At 42.9% G+C, this 15,371-nt stretch overlaps 1 protein-coding gene across 3 annotated transcripts in view; it reads left to right on the top strand.

Annotated features, from left to right (window-relative positions):
- The window catches only part of CDC42EP5 (CDC42 effector protein 5), a 49,500-nt gene extending 34,545 nt beyond the window's left edge, over positions 1-14,955 (top strand). For all 3 annotated transcript variants that reach the window (XM_063942883.1, XM_063942881.1, XM_063942882.1), the window contains one exon: positions 12,112-14,955. In XM_063942883.1, coding sequence (XP_063798953.1) covers positions 12,125-13,036 — 912 coding nt within the window. In that variant the 5' untranslated portion in view covers positions 12,112-12,124 and the 3' untranslated portion in view covers positions 13,037-14,955. The remainder of the gene's footprint in view (positions 1-12,111) is intronic.
- Positions 14,956-15,371: the final 416 nt, after the last annotated feature.

Here is a 15,371-nt window from a genome sequence, read left to right as displayed (position 1 = left end):
GTAAAAACAGTCGCATATCGGACATTCCAATTGAAAGGCCCCTTCATAAATAAAAGGAGATCTTTAAAACACAGTTTTGCTGAGCTAAGCATGTGATCAGTTTATCTGTTATTCATGGAGCAGAACTATAAATATTATAACTGTATCCTTGACATCATCTTGCCAAAGTAACCATAGAAAAAATGCATATACAAATGAGGGGCTCAGTGGAAAAGAGGCAAATGCTACAATATTACTTAGGGGGCCACACATGGTACATTTATCGCATGCTATTTGATCTTTTTAGTTCAAATAGCATCTCATCTAGTTCAAATAGCACCGTGTGTATTGTCCCTTGCGATGCGCTCCCGACTAGTCCATATCTCAAGGCAAAATAGTATGTGCAGGCAGGTATTTTTGTACTATAGCACACACCGTACATTATAGTGTTTTTAAAATTGGATGTTGTTCAAATAGCAAACCCCACTTAATCCAAATTGTATAGCACAGATTGTATAGGCGGCTCAAATCTCACCTAGCACAAATAGCACAGAGTGTGGGCCCCATTAGTCCCTTTTCAATTAGAATAGTCTTCAAATATAATACCCGGGATTTTTGTTTTGCTGCTGGTAAGAAATAAGCACATGCCACTATGTTAGAAGTTAGTGGAGTAGATGCTAGATGGCAGAGGCTATTTGATGGGAGCAAAAAAAATCCATGTAGATGTGACGTGTCTCTTTTCCACTGAGCTCCTCAAATGTATTTTAGATCTGAAGGATAAGGAAATGCATAAAGTTTCTGATCTACTGAAACTTGAGCTGGGTACACACTATGCGATTTTTTTTTTTTTTTTTTTTTGAACGATGTGGATGGTAACAATACATTGTTATGATAATCATCCAGTGTGTACACACAATGGGCGGTATCCTATTAGCCTCAAAGTACTTTCGGCCGGTAAAAACGGCCGGCTATTGCGATTAATGACCGATAGTAATTATCGCGGTATCCAATTAGAGACTGTTTTTATCGGCCGAAATTGGACCTGCGATCGTGCGATAACACATTGGAGCAGGGTAAATCCTAGATCCCGTGTTTTCGTGGATCCGGTGGCCCGTTATCGCGGATTATGCTTCGGGGGCCTGAGGCACTCGAAGTATAATCTCTGATAAATGCCAACATCTGAAAAAAATTATGCTGGCATTGGGGCTAATAGGATACTGCCCAAATTCATTAACGACCCGCAGGAGCGTGCATCGTTAACGATATTGCCTATCATCTAAACATGCAGGTCAATCTGATGATATTGTCAGAAACTGCATGTTCGGGATGACGCCACTGAACGATATCACTAGCGATATCGTTTAGTGTGTATGCACTATGTCGTTTGCTTGGGAGTTCAAGGGCAAACACTGACAAATCGCTAATGAAGCATATCGTATAGTGTGTACCTGGCTTTGGATTGGCTGTAACGGGCAAATACACAACAGGCTTAGCTATTATAAACTTTTTTTTTTTTTTTGTTTTAGTTATTTTTATTTATTTATTTTGTTTAATGGTATTGTTGTGACAGTGCTGTTTTTTGTTTATATAACGCTCTGCTGCGATGCATTAATTATGTAGAAACACTCTGTGCCAAAACAGTTTATATCTCAAGTTTAACTATCACACCTAAACTGTTAATGCTGATTGCACCAAAAATGAAGTAAATATAATAAATTGTCATTCGAACACTAATTTGCTTGCAGCTGTTAAAATGATTCCCTCTGATTCATTTAGCTTGTTTAGATTTGTGACTATCCAATACACTGAATGATGTGACTCTAATGACTTTTCATCTGCAGTAAAGTTTCTTTATTTCTCTGACATCCTAGTGGATGCTGGGAACTCCGTAAGGACCATGGGGAATAGCGGCTCCGCAGGAGACTGGGCACAAAAGTAAAAGCTTTATGACTAGCTGGTGTGCACTGGCTCCTCCCCCTATGACCCTCCTCCAAGCCTCAGTTAGATTTTGTGCCCGGCCGAGAAGGGTGCATGCTAGGTAGCTCTCCTGAGCTGCTTAGAGTAAAAGTTTAAATAGGTTTTTTATTTTCAGTGAGACCTGCTGGCAACAGGCTCACTGCATCGTGGGACTAAGGGGAGAAGAAGCGAACTCACCTGCATGCAGAGTGGATTGGGCTTCTTGGCTACTGGACATTAGCTCCAGAGGGACGATCACAGGCTCAGCTTGGATGGGTCCCGGAACCGCGCCGCCGGCCCCCTTACAGAGCCAGAAGAGCGAAGAGGTCCGGAAAAATCGGCGGCAGAAGACGTTCCTGTCATCAATAAGGTAGCGCACAGCACTGCAGCTGTGCGCCATTGCTCTCAGCACACTTCACACTCCGGTCACTGAGGGTGCAGGGCGCTGGGGGGGAGCGCCCTGAGACGCAATAAAACACGTTTTAAACCTTATATGGCTAAAGAAATGCATCACATATAGCTCCTGGGCTATATGGATGCATTTAACCCCTGCCAGTTTTCCTAAAAAAAGCGGGAGAAAAGGCAGCCGAAAAGGGGGTGGGGCCTATCTCCTCAGCACACAAGCGCCATTTTCCCTCACAGCTCCGCTGGAAGGACGGCTCCCTGACTCTCCCCTGCAGTCCTGCTACAGAATCAGGGTAAAACAAGAGAGGGGGGGCACTAATTGGCAGATAATACAAATACAGCAGCTATAGAAGGGAGAAACACTTATATAAGGTTATCCCTGTATATATATATATATATATATATATAGCGCTCTGGTGTGTGCTGGCAAACTCTCCCTCTGTCTCCCCAAAGGGCTCGTGGGGTCCTGTCCTCTATCAGAGCATTCCCTGTGTGTGTGCTGTGTGTCGGTACGATTATGTCGACATGTATGAGGAGGAAAATGATGTGGAGGCGGAGCAATTGCCTGTAATAGTGATGTCACCTCCTAGGGAGTCGACACCTGACTGGATGGTCGTATGGAAGGAATTACGTGACAGTGTCAGCACTTTGCAAAAAACTGTTGACGACATGAGACAGCCGGCAAATCAGTTAGTGCCTGTCCAGGCGTCTCAAACACCGTCAGGGGCTCTAAAGCGCCCGTTACCTCAGATGGTCGACACAGACCCAGACACGGATACTGACTCCAGCGTCGACGGTGACGAGACAAACGTAATGTCCAGTAGGGCCACACGTTACATGATCACGGCAATGAAGGAGGCTTTGAACATTTCTGATACTACAAGTACCACAAAAAGGGGTATTATGTGGGGTGTGAAAAAACTACCCATAGTTTTTCCTGAATCAGATGAATTAAATGAGGTGTGTGACAAAGCGTGGGTTTCCCCCGATAAAAAAAACCCCTAGGGTAGATAAGGCGCTCACACGCTTATCAAAACAAGTGGCGTTGCCGTCTCCTGATACGGCCGCCCTCAAGGAACCAGCTGATAGAAAGCTGGAAAATATCCTAAAGGGTATATACACACATACTGGTGTTATACTACGACCAGCAATCGCCTCAGCCTGGATGTGCAGCGCTGGAGTGGCTTGGTCGGATTCCCTGACTGAAAATATTGATACCCTGGATAGGGACAGTATATTATTGACTATAGAGCATTTAAAGGATGCATTACTATATATGCGAGATGCACAGAGGGATATTTGCACCCTGGCATCAAGAGTAAGTGCGCTGTCTGCCAGAAGAAGTTTATGGACACGACAGTGGTCAGGTGATGCGGATTCCAAACGGCATATGGAAGTTTTGCCGTATAAAGGGGAGGAGTTATTTGGGGTCGGTCTATCGGACCTGGTGGCCACGGCGACGGCTGGGAAATCCACCATTTTACCCCAGGTCACCTCTCAGCAGAAAAAGACACCGTCTTTTCAAACTCAGTCCTTTCGTCCCCATAAGGGCAAGCGGGCAAAAGGCCACTCATTTCTGCCCCGGGGCAGAGGAAGGGGAAAAAGACTGCAGCAGGCAGCCTCTTCCCAGGATCAGAAGCCCTCCCCCGCTTCTGCCAAGTCTTCAGCATGACGCTGGGGCTTTACAAGCGGACTCAGGCACGGTGGGGGCCCGTCTCAAAAATTTCAACGCGCAGTGGGCTCACTCGCAAGTGGACCCCTGGATCCTGCAGGTAGTATCACAGGGGTACAAATTGGAATTCGAGACGTCTCCCACTCGCCGGTTCCTGAAGTCTGCTCTACCAACGTCTCCCTCCGACAGGGAGGCAGTACTGGAAGCTATTCACAAGCTGTATTCCCAGCAGGTGATAATCAAGGTACCCCTCCTACAACAGGGAAAGGGGTATTACTCCACGCTGTTTGTGGTACCGAAGCCGGACGGCTCGGTGAGACCGATTTTAAATCTGAAATCATTGAACACTTACATAAAAAGGTTCAAATTCAAGATGGAGTCACTCAGAGCAGTGATAGCGAACCTGGAAGAAGGGGACTATATGGTGTCTCTGGACATCAAAGATGCTTATCTCCATGTCCCAATCTACCCTTCTCACCAAGGGTACCTCAGGTTTGTGGTACAAAACTGTCATTATCAGTTTCAGACGCTGCCGTTTGGATTGTCCACGGCACCACGGGTCTTTACCAAGGTAATGGCCGAAATGATGATTCTTCTTCGAAGAAAAGGCGTCTTAATTATCCCTTACTTGGACGATCTCCTGATAAGGGCAAGGTCCAGAGAACAGTTAGAGGTCGGAGTAGCACTATCTCAGGTAGTGCTACGTCAGCACGGGTGGATTCTAAATATTCCAAAATCGCAGCTGATTCCAACAACACGTCTACTGTTCCTAGGGATGATTCTGGACACAGTCCAGAAAAAGGTGTTTCTCCCGGAGGAGAAGGCCAGGGAGTTATCCGAGCTAGTCAGGAACCTCCTGAAACCAGGACAAGTGTCAGTGCATCAATGCACAAGGGTCCTGGGAAAGATGGTGGCTTCTTACGAAGCGATTCCATTCGGAAGATTCCATGCAAGAACTTTTCAGTGGGATCTGCTGGACAAATGGTCCGGATCGCATCTTCAGATGCATCAGCGGATAACCCTATCTCCAAGGACAAGGGTGTCTCTCCTGTGGTGGTTGCAGAGTGCTCATCTTCTAGAGGGCCGCAGATTCGGCATTCAGGACTGGATTCTGGTGACCACGGATGCCAGCCTGAGAGGCTGGGGAGCAGTCACACAGGGAAGAAATTTCCAGGGCTTGTGGTCAAGCATGGAAACGTCTCTTCACATAAATATCCTGGAACTAAGGGCAATTTACAATGCCCTAAGTCAAGCAAGGCCTCTGCTTCAGGGTCAGTCGGTATTGATCCAATCGGACAACATCACGGCAGTCGCCCACGTAAACCGACAGGGCGGCACAAGAAGGAGGGCAATGGCAGAAGCTGCAAGAATTCTTCGCTGGGCGGAAAATTATGTGACAGCACTGTTAGCGGTGTTCATTCCGGGAGTGGACAACTGGGAAGCAGACTTCCTCAGCAGACACGACCTCCACCCGGGGGAGTGGGGACTTCACCCAGAAGTCTTCCACGTGATTGTAAACCGTTGGGAAAAACCAAAGGTGGACATGATGGCGTCTCGTCTCAACAAGAAACTAGACAGATATTGCGCCAGGTCAAGGGACCCTCAGGCGATAGCGGTGGACGCTCTGGTAACACCGTGGGTGTACCAGTCAGTGTATGTGTTCCCTCCTCTGCCTCTCATACCCAAAGTATTGAGAATCATAAGAAGGAGAGGAGTAAGAACTATACTCGTGGCTCCGGATTGGCCAAGGAGGACTTGGTACCCGGAACTTCAAGAGATGCTCACGGAGGACCCGTGGCCTCTACCTCTAAGAAAGGACCTGCTCCAGCAGGGACCTTGTCTGTTCCAAGACTTACCGCGGCTGCGTTTGACGGCATGGAGGTTGAACGCCGGATCCTGAAGGAAAAAGGCATTCCAGATGAAGTCATCCCTACCCTGATCAAGGCCAGGAAGGATGTAACCGCGAAACATTATCACCGCATTTGGCGAAAATATGTTGCGTGGTGTGAGGCCAAGAAGGCCCCTACAGAGGAATTTCAACTGGGTCGTTTCCTGCATTTCCTGCAAACAGGACTATCTATGGGCCTAAAATTAGGGTCCATTAAGGTTCAAATTTCGGCCCTGTCAATATTCTTCCAAAAAGAACTGGCTTCAGTGCCTGAAGTTCAGACGTTTGTCAAAGGGGTACTGCATATACAGCCTCCTTTTGTGCCTCCAGTGGCACCTTGGGATCTCAATGTAGTGTTGAGTCTCCTAAAGTCACATTGGTTTGAACCACTCACCACTGTGGAATTAAAATATCTCACATGGAAAGTAGTCATGCTGTTAGCCCTGGCTTCAGCCAGGCGTGTCTCAGAATTGGCGGCTTTATCATATAAAAGCCCTTACCTAATTTTTCATTCAGACAGGGCAGAACTGAGGACTCGCCCTCAATTTCTCCCTAAGGTGGTTTCAGCGTTTCACATGAACCAGCCTATTGTGGTGCCTGCGGCTACTAGGGACTTGGAGGACTCCAAGTTGCTGGACGTAGTCAGGGCCCTGAAAATATATGTTTCCAGGACGGCTGGAGTCAGAAAATCTGACTCGCTGTTTATCCTGTATGCACCCAACAAGCTGGGTGCTCCTGCTTCTAAGCAGACGATTGCTCGTTGGATTTGTAGTACGATTCAGCTTGCACATTCTGTGGCAGGCCTGCCACAGCCAAAATCTGTAAAAGCCCATTCCACAAGGAAGGTGGGCTCATCTTGGGCGGCTGCCCGAGGTGTCTCGGCTTTACAACTTTGCCGAGCAGCTACTTGGTCAGGGGCAAACACGTTTGCTAAATTTTACAAATTCGATACCCTGGCTGAGGAGGACCTGGAGTTCTCTCATTCGGTGCTGCAGAGTCATCCGCACTCTCCCGCCCGTTTGGGAGCTTTGGTATAATCCCCATGGTCCTTACGGAGTTCCCAGCATCCACTAGGACGTCAGAGAAAATAAGAATTTACTTACCGATAATTCTATTTCTCATAGTCCGTAGTGGATGCTGGGCGCCCATCCCAAGTGCGGATTGTCTGCAATACTTGTATATAGTTATTGTTACAAAAATCGGGTTGTTTATTGTTGTGATCTTTTCAGAGGCTCCTACGTTTATCATACTGTTAACTGGGTTCAGATCACAAGTTGTACGGTGTGATTGGTGTGGCTGGTATGAGTCTTACCCGGGATTCAAGATCCTTCCTTATTATGTACGCTCGTCCGGGCACAGTATCCTAACTGAGGCTTGGAGGAGGGTCATAGGGGGAGGAGCCAGTGCACACCAGCTAGTCATAAAGCTTTTACTTTTGTGCCCAGTCTCCTGCGGAGCCGCTATTCCCCATGGTCCTTACGGAGTTCCCAGCATCCACTACGGACTATGAGAAATAGAATTATCGGTAAGTAAATTCTTATTTTTTAACTCTGTCAGGCCTGTCGGTAAAGGTCTCTCTCTCTCTCTCTCTCTCTCTCTCTCTCTCTCTCTCTCTCTCTCTCTCTCTCTCTCTCTCTCTCTCTCTCTCTCTCTCTCTCTCTCTCTCTCTCTCTCTCTCTCTCTCTCTCTCTCTCTCTCTCTCTCTGTGCATGGTCTAGGCACCTCTTTGTCACTCCGTTTTCACATCCTTCTTATGTTACTGGCATCACCTCTGAGACCTTGCTGGCATTCCTACAGTATGCTGAACATATTTAGGTATGCTTGTCCCATCAGATAATCTGGAAATATGCTGGTGATTCATTTTAGGAAGCTACAGCTGTGGCGATGGCAGTGATGAATGAGCCATTTTCAGGATCTGTTTTATAACCATATCTGGGGTCTGTTTAGCCTTTAGAGGTGACAATCATACTTAAAATTAAACACGAAATTCGGAAATCTGCGAAAGCCAGAATGGTAAAAAAAGTTAACTGTTGACGCAGCTCTGTGATATGTCATAGACCCACATGAGCACCATGTGTATACTCCTACAGGCGAGGGGCAGTGTGGGGGGAGACTGCAGTTATTTTTAAATGTCATTTTGTATATTTATAGACGTGGTGCACTGTATAATGGAAAAACCCCTATATCTGGTAAAACATTCCAGATAACAAATCATATAATAGTCTTTTATGTTTTCTCTTTGTAGAAGCACACCAGTCTTACAGTGGTATTATACAGAATTATTTGTTCACTTTTGTATACTTAATAGTAACTAGTGTATTTCTCATGACTGAGATTTTTTCCAAGGTTGTCATGGTCTTTCTTGCTGGGGATCCTCAACACTGAACATTTTATTGTACTAAAATATGTACTGCTGGTTCAGCTTGAAGAATGCAAATAGTGGGAATAGCTTTCTATAGAGGTTTTACAGCAACAAGCAGGTGAAAGGAAGCATGGACTGCATAAATCCTGGAATACTCTGTTACCACCTAACACCTTTCCCACTGCCGCGATAACCCCGGTTATTGCCGGGTCAACCATGTCAAAGCTCAGTGGAAAAGGGGCCTTTGTTTCAGTGACCCGGGAATCATCCTGGGGCAGCAGTCGCTCCCAGGAAGGACCCAGGGAAGACTGCAGTATAAACAGGTGATTCAGGGTCCTGTTGGAAGCCTATGGAGTACCATCAGTTGAAGATGATGTCATCTCCAAGCGCCAGCAGAGGGAAGACCCGCCACTAACCCGAATTCAGACTACAGTGTGAATGTGGTTTGAAGCCGCTGTGGCACCGCTTGAAATGGTGGTCAGATACCTGTGTCGGACTTGGTATAAGTTAATAACATCATTTCAATTTTTCTTTTCCTAGTGAATAAAATGGCTAGTGTGTGCCACCCCTGATCCCTCCCCCCCCCCCCCCCCCTCCCACCGTGAACCCAATATCCCCCCCGCCCCCCCGTGAACATAAGTCCCCGTTGTACCGTCACCTTCCCCTCCAAGTGACCATTATAGTTGATTGGTTAAAGCATTTTATAGAATATATTATGTTTATTTCTTTTTATTTATTTATTTTATTATTTATTTATTAACAGTTTCTTATATAGCGCAGCAAATTCCATTGCGCTTTACAATTTGAAATAACAATAACAAACTGGGGGATAACAGTCATAGAGGTAGGAAGGCCCTGCTCGCAAGCTTACAATCTATAGAATTGCAGTTCAGTCACAGTGTGGGCATAGTTTACAATGATACATCATTTTCAATTAGAAAGTAGATTATAGTAATTGTTGAGTTTCAATCAGAGATTAGTGGGATTAGATCTAAAATGTAAAGATCACATCACATCCAAAGATTTTCATTTTGGCAGGATGTGGTGTGCATTGCAGTAACAATGTACAATTGCATTATAGACCATTTGATTCTATTAAGATTATACCTTTCCAGCCCTCCCAATTTTAATGCTATTTGATATGATTGTATGATTTTGCTGCAGTTTTCCACATGCTGAAATATTTTGTTTCATTCAATCAAAATTGTATGATTAAACTGTGACACTTGTGTTAATGGGTATCTCCACCCAAGATTTAATAATAATCAGTATGTGCAGGTGGGCAGCTAATTTAAAATAAATTAATACAAACACAAGGAAGATGTAAGTTTTTTTTATTTTTTCATTTTCATCTACATTTCCTGAAATGGGTGCACCCTCCCTCTACCAGCACATACCTGGGGCAGCGATGTTCTTTAAGAAAAAAATATGCTTTTAATCTACATCCATGGGATCCTACAATATTTCAGATCTTCTGACGCCTCATTCATGTCAGTTTAAAGGTTATTTACCTCTTTTTTTTGGACATCAAAGACCAATAGGTGCTTTTGCTTGGTTTTGCAGATGATTGTGTAATAAAATGTATGTGGTGCACAGAAGGCAAATTCCAACCAAAAAGTGATTGGAATAGGTAAATCAGGTGTTAAATTTCACAGATAAATTGGGGATGTAAATTGCTAGTATATGGCAACAATCAGCAGATTTGCATATAATTTCTGGTAAACTGATGAGTCTTTCAATATTGACAGATCTGTACTTGCTGAAAATGATCTGCAATTCACTGAAAAATATCTGTTATGTATGGTCGCAGATTGATGGATTGGAGAATCTTTGAATTGGGGGGAAAAAATCCCAGAATCTGATGTTTTGTTTTTTGTTTTCTGTTTGTGATTGCTGATGTACAGTATGGGGGCCTTTTGTCTACTACAGCTATTATAATGTATGTGCTAAAGTGGCTGCAAGTGACAGTGGTTTGAATTTGTTGTGTTGGTCACTGTTGTAAAAAGGGACCATCTGTACCACTTGCTTTTGATTTTGGCATTTGAGTAGTAACCGAAAAAGAGCTACTGTCAACAGGTAGACCTGGGTTACACCTTTTTAATAGCATATCCACCCTATTTGTTTACATGCTTATACTGCACCTTGTATTAGCTGACATCCTGTAATTTATTGGAGTAAAATAGGGCGATCATAAGGATAAGGCCTCGGGCACCACTTTGAAGCTTTCTCAGATAGCAGGATTGGTGCTTGGTACGTGTGTGTACTGATCGGTGTAGTGGTGTTTGTTTAATTGAACACTGTATACAAGTTATGTAAGAGCGACATGTACAATCTGTCAAATACAAACAGCCAACTGTTATTAGTCTGTCTTCATAGCGTGCAACTATAATGACACACAGAATATAGCTTGGAAAAAAAGATCATGGTATTATAACGCAAATAATGTAGCTAATGTTCAAAATTGTAAACTCGGCAGACCTAATTACAGTATAACAGATACTATGTAATGCTCTATAACCAAAAGATTTTATATCTTCATAACCATATATCTGCATTAGATAAATATAAAATGAACACTATAGGGTTCAGCTCTTCTTTTTTTTTTCTTTTTTATATCGGTTTCAGGTTTATAACTACTCATGTTTGCAGGAATTTGTTGGAACTGAAGTTTGTGGACATATCATTGTGTTGAATGGTAGAAGTAGATTCTTATGCATACAAGACTTATGGTTATACTAGTATTACTATAGGCCTAGTGGGCTATGGAGGAGCACGTAACCTTTCTGTTGAACACTCCCACATGAAAGCCTTTCAGTTAATTAAAATACACTAATTAACTGCAGTGTTTATACTCATAGGGGTCCACCACTGTACCTGTCCTATATGTTTGGTTCTGCTATACAGGGAATTTTAAATGTGCCAGATTGACAACAATCTACCTTGCATAATACTTGCATATGGAGGATAGAGTAGGTATTACAAGCTCCACAGATTTTATTTAGTCAGAAACTAAGAGCTAAGACCTTGCATCGGCAAGTGCGTACACGCATGCGCGGTGCAGAGGATGACCGTGCAATGTAGGATGTCATGCTGCTTTCAGCAGCATGGCATTGTACACTATATCTTCTAGTTGGCTGTGCAGCACTGCCGGCCGCGGGAGCAAGCAAATCAGGCATACACACTGAACGATCCAGCTAATATGTCATTTCCAGCCAAATCGTAATAAAATATCAATCCGATATTGTTCTAGTGTGTACCCACCCGAAGGGCCAGATTTATCAAAGGTTGAAGAGGAACTGAAAAGAGATAAAGTACCAACCATTCAGCTCCTGTCATTATTTAAACACAGCCTGTAAAACAACAGAAGCTGATTGGTTGGTACTTTATCTCTCTCCATGCTTTGATAACTCTCCCCCTAACAGAGCAAACAGGTAATCTTCGTAACAATATGTCTTAAAATGTACGTTCATTGGCTGACCTGCCACTTGGCCCAGAATGCTGTATCTCTGTTTGATTTCACTGTATAGTTGTGAGCCAACTCACCAGGGGTTCAGCCCCTGTGGCACCAGTTGCTTTATGAAATAGTCACTGCATACATGGTCAGATGGAGTCATGGTTTAACTGAATTTATCATTTGCTTTTATTGACATCCAAATAAGCCCATTCTGATGCTCAGCAGGAATGCTTTTTGCAAGTTTACTTCTAATGTACCAACAGCAAGCATAATGTTGTGCTTTTTTGTATTATATATAAAGTCAAACTGTACTATAAATCTAATCTGATGAAGTAATCACTATTGTGCGGGATTCTCTTTTTACATGATTATTAATGTTGTGCTTTGTCTTGCAGACTCCGTTACAAGATGCCAATCCTCAAGCAGTCCAGCTCCCACTCAAAGAAGCGAACCCGCATTGATCGAGAGATGATCAGTGCCCCACTGGGGGATTTTAGACACACCATGCATGTTGGAAGAGGAGGGGATGTGTTTGGGGACACCTCCTTCCTTAGCAATCATGGTCCTGCCTCGCCTCCACCAGCAGAAGTACCAACTTCCAAGAAAAATGGCCTCATGAAACTGGCTGGTACAGGAGATCATGAGGAAGCTAAAATGTCAGACTCTTTAAGTCAACGTTCACAGTCATCAGGTATAGGCTCTGGTGCAGGGAGTGTTTCTTCAAGCCCAGTCAATAATGTGTCATCTAAAGAAGACAGTTTATGGAACAACAGTTGTGCAGGAGGGAACACTGATCAACTTGATTGGCTATCACCTGGAAGGGATTGCGGGTTGAAACATGCAGAATCCATGTTGTCCTTCCACCTTGACTTGGGCCCATCCATCTTGGATGAAGTATTAGGTGTGATGGACAGAGATCCTCCCAGCTCTGAATGGAGCAGTCCAGATGACCAGTGTGATTTAGGCTTCAAGTTTTCCTCTGTAAGTACTACAGTTAATGAAAAACACACACAGTCCTCCTCCACTATAGAGCCACATAGTCTACCCAGTACACTACCAATTACAAACCCTGGCTTGGACTACAACTCAAGTACGACTTCAGAAAATCCAGACAGAAATGGATCCATTGATGAAGAGGACAGTGAAGAAGAAAAACGTTCCATCTATGAAGGTATTGCAGATAGTCCAGAGCAACATGACGGCAGTCTACACATCAGGCACCATGCAGAGCTTGATGATGACGACGATGATGATGATGAAGAGGAAGTTGGCCAGGGTTACACATTTGATGAAGACCTCGATGACGAGATTGGTGTATAGGAATATACATATGTACTGTAAAAACTGATATCCCTCGCTTACATATTTCTATGATAAACATTGTGAGGCATAGGTCAGCAAGTGGTATAAATGTTATACATTGGACTGTCAAGACAATAAGATTAGACACTATTTTAGTTAATTCAACTATTTTAAAAGATTATACTTTGTACAGAGGCGATTTTATACATTTGTCTTGTTTCTATTGTTCTAACTAAGGACTAAAGACTGGGAAACTTAGATTTTCATTAGATGCATTGCAATTTTGTTTTAGTTGGATAATGCCGGAAATTTGCCAAATAGTGGTTTGTGTATGTTCTTTGCCCTCATAGACTGCTGGAATTAAACCTTTATCCATTGTTTGGTATATATGGGTACAATGTTACAGATGGTTATGGGTATACTGTACATAGTTTTACTTCAATTCAGGTGTTTCACGATTTAAATGTAATATTCGAGTGTATACTGGAAAAGTTGTTGCCCTCCATCTGTTGTATGGATGCAATGCAGTGTTCTTGTGCACCGAAAGAGGGGAAACACAGGTTCCATACCCAAGGTGAGATGTCCATGAAAAGAGCTGTCTTTATAAGTCTTTGTTGCAATACTTCTAAAGTGTATTTATTAACACTTTGATTTCCATATGCCTGTTTAATTACTGCAGAGTTCAGAATACTAATTGCTTATAATGGAGAGGAAATAGATACTATGGGGGACAATTTGATTTGCAGCGAAAGCGGTGTAGCGATGGAGAAACGGTTGGAGTGCCGGCACCTGGCAGCCACAATTTTTGCACATATTCACTCGCTCCACATAGGGTTGAGCAGAAAAATGTGTGCAATATTGGGGTACTGGACTATTCGGTGATGTGCATAGCGTGACTGCACATCACTGAGATTTGAATTGCCTCCTTAGAAAGGAAAATTAATGCCTGCTATTCCAAAAAGTAATATTGATGTCTTTTTTTTATTATTATTAAAGTGAAAACAAATTTATTTGTTTCTCTATTCTACAAGTTGGCTAAATAAAATAAAAAAATATTTGAAGTTAGGGTTTTTGTCACTGGTAATTGTAACTGTTTTCACCAATTTTTAAGATATAGGGACAGAGGATGTTTGCTGTTATTGGATGGGCATATTTTATTCTATTATAAACACTTACGTTTTAACTACAGATATTGGCCACGACAATGGAAAAGGGTTTCTGTCTTTCTAGGCTACATCTCTGTCCGGAGTGTGTATCATAATCTGCATGTGGAATCCATACATATTTGAATCTCTTGAAACATACACTAGGAAAATCCCAATCCTTTTTTTTTCTGATGTACAAAATGCTGCACAGTTTTACCGATGCCCGCTTGCCACTAGGGTGAACCACGATGTTCTACAGACCGTTTTCCAAAGTTCCTTGACTTTTTTTCTATTTTTTTTTCTTTGCACAGGAATTGACCACATAGTATTTTTTTATGCAGTACAGCTATATATTCTGTGTATCCATGCATATGACAAACCTTTGAATGAGAAAACAGACTAGATAACTGGCAGCCCACAGATGTTTAGAGGAATTCAGCTGTAGAAATGAGTTTTGGTGCCATGGTCAATATTATTTTGCACACTACTGGTGTTTCACATAAGGTGCACGCTTTCTCACTCCATTGTATACCCCTTATTTCAAATAAAAAATAAAAAAAAGATCTCAACACGCCAGACATCCTATTTGGTTGTCCTTTTGCCTGTCTTAACACTATTTCTAACTGAGCAGTTCAATTTGTCTTTGTTAATCTATGCATCTTTATAAATATTTTATTTTTAGCCTCTGTATGGTAAAAAAAAACAAAGCTTCACAAAAATGTATTACATATAGTATCTTTTATTTTTTTTTCTATAAATATGTCTTCTGCATTAAAATAGTTTGCAGCTGTTTCTATATTGTTGTGGTGTATTCTGTTGATTGAAGCCCAAATTGGAAATTTGGTGGAGGGGTTTTCTACAAATTAGAGGGTGAAAAACATGCATCTTCATGGGTCATACTGAACTTGTGCACTGGTTAATGCCTGCTTAAACTAAAGTGGAAAAAATGTTTGTAAGGCTGGTCCCATGTCTACTAGCACCATGTTTGAGAATTTTTGGAGTGCCCCTCCATCCAACTACATATAATGAATGCTTTATTAATATTATAAGAAAAATAAGATTTTAAACCTACCGGTAAATCTTTTTCTCTGACGTCCTAGTGGATGCTGGGGACTCCGTCAGGACCATGGGGAATAGCGGCTCCGCAGGAGACAGGGCACAAAATTTAAAAGTTTGACCACTAGGTGGTGTGTACTGGCTCCTCCCCC

This window comes from Pseudophryne corroboree, chromosome 10 (assembly GCF_028390025.1).
Source record: "Pseudophryne corroboree isolate aPseCor3 chromosome 10, aPseCor3.hap2, whole genome shotgun sequence".
NCBI lineage: Eukaryota > Metazoa > Chordata > Amphibia > Anura > Myobatrachidae > Pseudophryne > Pseudophryne corroboree.
This window is presented reverse-complemented; position numbering and strand designations above follow the sequence as displayed.